The sequence below is a fragment of the Solanum stenotomum genome, chromosome 12 (genome assembly GCF_019186545.1).
Source record: "Solanum stenotomum isolate F172 chromosome 12, ASM1918654v1, whole genome shotgun sequence".
Classification (NCBI taxonomy): Eukaryota; Viridiplantae; Streptophyta; class Magnoliopsida; order Solanales; family Solanaceae; genus Solanum; species Solanum stenotomum.
In genome coordinates this window covers 26974303-26982042 of record NC_064293.1, presented here as the reverse complement: position 1 = coordinate 26982042, position 7740 = coordinate 26974303, and the positions used below count along the sequence as shown (strand labels likewise).

Below are 7740 nucleotides of genomic sequence, written 5' to 3'. Positions count from 1 at the left end.
AAAAAAAAAAAAAAAACTAAAAGGGGGGATGGAGGCGGGAGGGTGGGTGACAGTGAGAAAAATATTTTACATTTTATTATAATTTTTTGGATACTAATACCTTTATTTTTAACTTTAGCTAATACTAATAATTTATTTAATTTTTTGTTAAGGTGAAATGTAATTTTTTCCATTATTTTAACTAATACTAATAATTTCTTTAATTTTTGTCAAAATAAAATGTTTTGTCCATGATTTTTTAATTTTGCATACAACCTATTTATGGTCCGCTTTGGCCCGACCCCGGACTACTTCAAGGCCGAAGGGCTTTACCGTTTTTGAACCAAACAATCTTGAAAACTGATATTATATTAAAGTATATGATAATTTTATTTAAAAAGTTTATTAAACTAAAGCATACACAAGCACTTTTAATTGAAAAAAGATATAATTTTTTGTTTTGTATCATATGAGTCACTTGATCTTTGCTATTCTATTATTGATCTATTTAGTTGACGTACCTTTAAGCAATAAACTTGTTAATAATAAAATATGTACCTGAAAGAAACCCCAATCTTTAGCTGCAAAGTGCAACTTATTTTGCTCAAGATTCATGGAGTCATGATCGTTAGAGTTGATCAATCGTTGCATATCAATTACTGGAACTTGCTTATAATTTGATGTTGCAATTGAACGGTCTTGATAATCACGTACGTATCGCGATGGAATCGTCACGAGTTTCTTCTTGGCCAGTTCCTGGACCGAAGGAACTTTCATGTACTTAACTTCTATTTCTCCCATAATTGTTTAACTGCTTAATTCTATGGCGTTCCAATATTGAATAATTTGATATTATATTAACTCTACCATCCCTTTCCTTTCACTTGGGTCCACAACTATTTTACGATGGTGTCTCAATTTCATTATAATTATTGTGTGTGAGGTCAATAAAATTGTCGGTATAATAATTGGTGGGCAAAATAGGACAAACAAAGACCATAAAGCAGATCTAGATACCACCAGAAGCATACTATATATGGTTATATCCTTATTATATATCAATAACGTGGGACAATTGAAACAGTTTTAATTTGTTTGTCTTATTAGTTTTTTTTTTTTTTTAAATTTAGTCTATTTAAAAAAGAATGTACAATTTTTTAATATCAATTTTCCATATGACATATTTAAAACTATAAAATTCGAAAGTCTTTTTTTATTTTCTTAAATTATGTGACAAGTCAAAATCATACCACCATTATATAAGTTACTAGAAACTTATAAGGACCACCGTTATATAACCATTCATATGCAGATGTCGCTACCCAAATTGCGTATAAATGAACTACACGCAAACTAAACTATATACACGGAGTAATTTACAAATTAAGGCAAAACAGGAAATAAGGAGTTAGAAAACAAAAATAAATGTTTAATAAAAAATGTCATGCCTAACCAGTATGTATGTGTGTATGTATATATATTTTAAATTCTCTAATTATACACAAAATTAGAGGTCGACTTAATAATTTAGAGTCTATTTGAGGGTTATTTATTAATTTTAAATAAATAAAACTTTTACATATTCAAATGTTTTATAAAATAAACAGTCTTAATTTTTAGTATTCCAATCTTAATACAATATCTTACCTAACGTCTTAAGAATTCAAATGTATATTCAAATTCAGATTCCTAAATCTTTATACATATGTTAATATCAATCATTTGATCATAATCAAAGGATTTACTTACATAGGTACCATTAATACAAGTACTAATTAATATTTTGAATCATCTTCTCTCGTGATTCTCATGGTGTCCATATATGATTTTCCTACAAGTTCATGGTTAAAAAATCCATTATAATATTCAGTGACTCCCATTTTTTTGAATCTTGGTGGATTTTGAGCTGTAACAAGTTGTGGTGGTGCCAACTTACACTCAGGGGTACATCTGAACTCTTTTAGATAGAAAATTATATTATTTATACATGGTTAAAATAATTTCTTAGATATATATTGTAGATGTCGAACCTCCTTCGGCTACTTTATGTGTCTATTTTTTCAAATTTTGAACCCCTTATTAAAAATCCTGACTCCGCACCTAGTAACAAGGCTACTTGATGGACCTATTATACCATCCAATCTTGGACTCTGAAATGTTGCTACCGAAATCCTTTCTTTTTCTGAGCTCACCACTAATCTATGCTCTATGCTTCTGTAAATTCCATTTGAGAAAATCTACTCCAAAAATAAAGTTAATGTTTAGTACAAAAGAGCGTGAACAATGTTAACAATTACGTACCTAAGTGAAAGGTAAAGCTTGGAAAATATAGGCTTCCGCAAATATGTTGGTGAGGTCTTCAAGTAAAAGAGATCAGCCCAGTCAAGCTTTTGTTCATCAGAGACAACGAACAGCTATCCAAATCCATCTGTATCTCCTGACGATTGTTCAAACTTCTTCTTCTCTTCCAATGGCAGATCGAAGAATTTTTTAGTTTCATGTTTCATCTTCTCCACTACTGAACAATTAACTCCATGATTAATCAACTGCAAATGTAGTTGAACTTGTTATTACTCCCTTTATTGGGCATGGAGTTTAAAAAAATATGAAGATTTTTTAAGTTTGTAGTCTGAAATAAGTCATATATTTAAGTACTTAAAATTATTATCTAGGGTGAAATTAATATTTTGAATTTATATTGTTACTAAATATATATAAAAAAAAATTGTCATTCTGTTTTATTAAAAAAGAAATAAGTGTCGACAATACATCTAAACTATCACATTTTTTTGAGCTTCATACCTAAACAACTAAACTATTGGAAGTGTAATACACTCTCTGTTTTATTGGTAAAATTTTGCCACATGAATAAATTATTTCATCTTGACAAAAATAAAATAAGTCATTAATATTAATTAAAAGTTAAATATTAACGTATTACTATCCAAAAATAATTTTAAAAAATATTTTTTAAAAGATAAAATTTAAAATATTTTTCTCACCCCCACCCCCACCCCTACCCCAACCACGACAATTCCCCATCCTTTAATTATTTAAATTTCTTTTAAAAATATTTTTTTAAAATTCAGACTTCATCCCCTTCTCAACTCCTTCCAAAAAAAATTGATATTATTTTTATAATTTTTTTTAAAAATAAATTCTACCACACACCATCTAAGTCTCTCTTTCTATTTTTTTTTTTTTTATATATTTTTCTCGTTTTGTGTTGGATATGTACATATACTTTAAGGAAAATATTATATATAACACAAAATGAGGATAAAATTGAAAGCGTAGGGTTAGGTGGGGTGAGGTAGAATTATTTTTTCTTTTAAAAAATAAAATAATAACTATATTATTATTTCAAGGGTAGGGAGAGATGAAGTAAGAATTTTTCAAAAAGCTTTTATAAAATGATTTTTTTAAAAAAAAAAGTAAAAAAGTTGGGGGAGGGGGAGGGAAGTGGTGGATTGGGGTAAGAAAAATATTTTACATTTTATTTTATAATTTTTTTGGATAGTAATTGTTGACACCTAATTTTGGCCTAACATTTTCAAAAATTCGTAACTTTTAAGTTTTATTTATTTAATAGTTCAAAATAATTTTTTTTATAATTTTAAATACGTTTATCGATAACTATCCTTATTTATCAAAATTTAGGATTTTTCTTTTATCAGTTAATCTTAAAATTGCATTCTTACATGTCATTAGTTACGTTCATTATATATATATATATATATATATTTTTTTTTTTTAATATTCATTTTTATTTGTTACATTTGTTAATATTCATTTTGATATTTTGCATAATCCAAAAATGCATTCTGATATAAATAATATTTCATACATAGATATTTTATTGACCGATAATTTTAACCCACCATTTTAAAATAATGATATTGTAGTTTTCAACTTCCTATATAAAGAATAGTTTGTCTATTAGATCAAGTGGGGGTGGATATTTTTAGGATTTCAAATTTTCAGATTTTTATCCACGAAAGGTTCCACTAGCCATTAATATTTCGGCCGCAACCGCCCACCACCGGAAAACACCATAGCAGCCACTAGATCTCCACACAACTCAACCCCCATTCCCTCAATCTCCTTCCTCCGAGACAACCATCCAACCAGCAGCACCAAACAGACCTCAAATCATCACCAAAACCCCCTTTATTTTCCTCATTGTTTCCGGTGGAAACCCTAAGGCCGGCGAACTCCAAAGCTCGTAAACAACCGCTCCGGCGAAACCCCCATTTTATCCTCTTTTTCACTATTTGTCCCGCGAAACCAGACCTCACATCGAGTCAGCGAGCTTCGAGCTCGTGAACCTTACCAGACTCATGTTCTCTCCACAACAACACCAACGCCCATCCCCTTCCCTTTCCCCTTTACGTTTTCTTCTGTTTCATAGGTGTTTGACTCAAAGTCGGTAAACTCCGGCGCAACCTCGATGGAATACCAGATTTGCTCGCCACCAGACTCACTAAACAACCACCTGACCTCCAACATCAATCCTCTGTCTCTTAACCTTACTATTCTGGCGAGGAATACAAAGGAACAATCATGTTTAACCAAAAATTTTACATATCCGATTTCACCGGAAAAGAGTAAAGCTTCGAAGCTCGGTTTGTTTTCTTTCTTCATTAAGGCATTATTTTATTGTTTTGTTTCTTTAAGCGAATACAATTGATATGTGTTAGTTGTTTTAAATTATTTTTTCTAAGCTATTCCATTTGGGGTTATTGTTTATTTGAATTTTTTGTGTTTTTCTTTATTTGTTTGGATATATTTTAGTGAGTATTATATATAAATCGTTCCCTGTTTATCATTCATTGTTATTATTGTTACTTTTAATGTGTATTTCATTTTTATTATTACTTATGATTTTCTCATGAATATGTGTTGTACTGATTTGCTTCGTTTCAATTTTCTATGATTTTAATTATTTTCTCTTGTCTTTCTTGCTCTTTATTTAGTAGTGTTATTGGTATTTATGTTTTGAAATTGATTTAGTGTTTTATCTTTGCATTTGTTTCATGTTGTTTTTCTACGGTTAGATTGATCATGTATTTACTTTGATTTTTTTCTAAGAATATATTCATCATTATTTGTTATAGTTTGCCACTGTCTATTGCCTTGTAATATTGTTTTGTTATCTTTACTATATCTCTAATTTATTATATATTTTATATGTTAAAATTGGCCAATGAGAAAAAATCTCTCCGTCGGTTTCGGAGGCCTCCCCATTTTAAAAGACGGAAATTTAGTTAAGTTTATATTTCTTTGATTGATAAAATTGGCCAATGAGAAAATCTCTCCGTCGGTTTTGGAGGCCTCCCCATTTTAAAAGACGGAAATTTAGTTAAGTTTATATTTCTTTGATTGATAAAATTGGCCAATGAAAAAATTTCTCCGTCGATTTTGGAGGCCTTCCCATTATAAAAGACGGAAATTTAGTTTAAGTTTATATTTTTTGTAAGTTAAAATGGCCGATGTAAGAAATTACCGTCGATTTTTGAGGCCTCCCATGTTAATAAGACGGGTTTTTATTTTTAAGTTATTATTAATTTATTTATTTTTATTTTTATTTATTTAGTACTAACACTTTTACTAAGCGTCTTTACAGGTATCCGGAGATGCTTCCTATTGAAGCTATTCGAATTAGGTTTGAATTATATTCTTATTTATATTGTATATTATTGACGATAGGCAAATTTAGGCCGATTCCTATATTATTGTTTTATCACATTACTTATGTATATTGCATGTTTATTATATTTGTACATTATTTTATTCTCCTCCTCAATTTGAAAAAAAAGAATTCAATCGGGACCCACATTTGTGGATTTCGAAGGATGCCTAACCCCTTCCCTTCGAAATAACTTGAATCTCTTACTTAGAATCTCTTGGTTTCGTAGATCATTTAATTGGTTTCCTAGTTTTTCCTAAAATTAGGTGGCGACTCCTTTAAAATTCTTATTTTCTTAAAATTCTTTTAAAATTGAATCAATTGATTATTTTTTGAGTCACCGCGACGTTTCGCCCTATTCGAATAGAGTAGGGATGTAAACAGTAATACTTTTATTTTTAACTTTAACTAATACTAATAATTTATTTAATTTTTTGTTAAGATGGAATGTAATTTTGTCCATTATTTTAACTAATATGTATAATTTATTTAATTTTTGTTAAGATAGAATATTTTGTACATGATTTTTGAAAATAAAAGAGAGGATGTAGTACACACCATGATAAGAGTGTAATAAAAGAAAGAGAGATGTGTTTCTCAAACTAATAAGTGATAACTTATGTATGAAACTCACATTCTTAATTTAAAAAAAAAAAAAAGTTTAGATGTGTTTTTTTGACACTTATTTCTTTTTTTAAAATTAACTGAAAAAAAAATTGCATCATACAAATTAGGACAATATAAATAATATGCATATACAACCTATATATGGTCCGTTTTGGTCCGACCCCTATTTGGACTACTTCAAGGCCAATGGGTTTTACCGTTTTGAACCAAACAATCTTGAAAACTGATATCATATTAACGTATATGATAATTTTATTTAAAAAGTTTAAACTTAAGCACTCTTAATTGATAAAAGACATTATTTTCTGTTTTGTATCAGAAAAGTCACTTGATCTTTGCTATTATATTATTGATTTATTGAGTTGACGAACTTTTAAGCAATAAACTCATTAATAATAAAATATGTACCTGAAAGAAACCCTAATCTTTAGCTGCAAAATGTAACTTGTTAAGTTCAAGATTCATAAAGTCATGATCATTAGAGTTGATCAATCGTTGCATATCAATTACTGGAACTTGCTTATAATTTGATGTTGCAATTGAATGGCCTTGATCATCACGTACGTATCGCGATGGAATCGTCACGACTTTTCTTCTTGGCTAGTTCCTGGACAGAAGGAACTTTCATGTGCTTAACTTCTATTTCTCCCATATTTGTTTAAATGCTTAATTCTATGGCACTCCAATATTGATAATTTGATATTATATTAACTCTACAATCCCTTTCCTTTCACTTGTGTCCACAAGTCACAACTACTTTGCATGATATCTCAATCTCATTAAATTATTGCCTGTGAGGTCAGTAGAACAGTCCGTACAATTGGTGGGCAAAAATAAGACAAACAAACTAACAAAGACCATAAGCAGAATACACGTGTACCACCAAAAGCATATTATGTATGGTTATACCCTTTTTATAAGTGGAAAAGGATCAAAATTACTCTCGTACTATTTGAAATAGCTCATATATAACATTTACTTATGTTTGTGATCAAAATTATCTTTGCCGTCTATGTTTTGAACCACAAATACCCTTAAAACGTTATCTTTGCCATTAGAGCTGACATGACAGTCCACCCAAGCAGTCCAACATGACAAAAATACCTTCCTCTCAATAATGTTGTTCTTCTTTGTTCATCCCTAAGGGTAAAGTAGACATTTTATAGTTAAATTGTTACTTTATATAGAAATGTGTCATTCTTTTTTAAACTGACTAAAAAGGAAAGTAAGTCACATAAATTGGGACAGAGGGAGTACAATTCATTGTTCTTGTTTGAGTTGTTGTTCGGGTTTGGAACTCCAATTCAAAGTATGTTGAAGTTTGTTTGAGGTTGTAATTGCGTGTTGATGGATCGAGTTCATTGTTTGGGATTTGGAGTCATAGATTCACAAAATCAATTTTTAGATTTTTCAAGCTTTTAATAACCCTTTCATATATTTTTTTG

At 29.4% G+C, this 7740-nt stretch overlaps 1 protein-coding gene and 1 pseudogene across 1 annotated transcript in view; both read right to left on the bottom strand.

Annotated features, from left to right (window-relative positions):
- Positions 1-870, bottom strand: part of LOC125848119 (protein SRG1-like) — a 4434-nt gene extending 3564 nt beyond the window's left edge. Inside the window, exon 1 of the mRNA XM_049527923.1 lies at positions 534-870. Within this exon, the coding sequence (XP_049383880.1) occupies positions 534-780 (247 nt within the window). The 5' untranslated portion in view covers positions 781-870. The remainder of the gene's footprint in view (positions 1-533) is intronic.
- A 1370-nt stretch (positions 871-2240) lies between these two features.
- Positions 2241-6947, bottom strand: LOC125847277 (protein SRG1-like; annotated as a pseudogene).
- Positions 6948-7740: the final 793 nt, after the last annotated feature.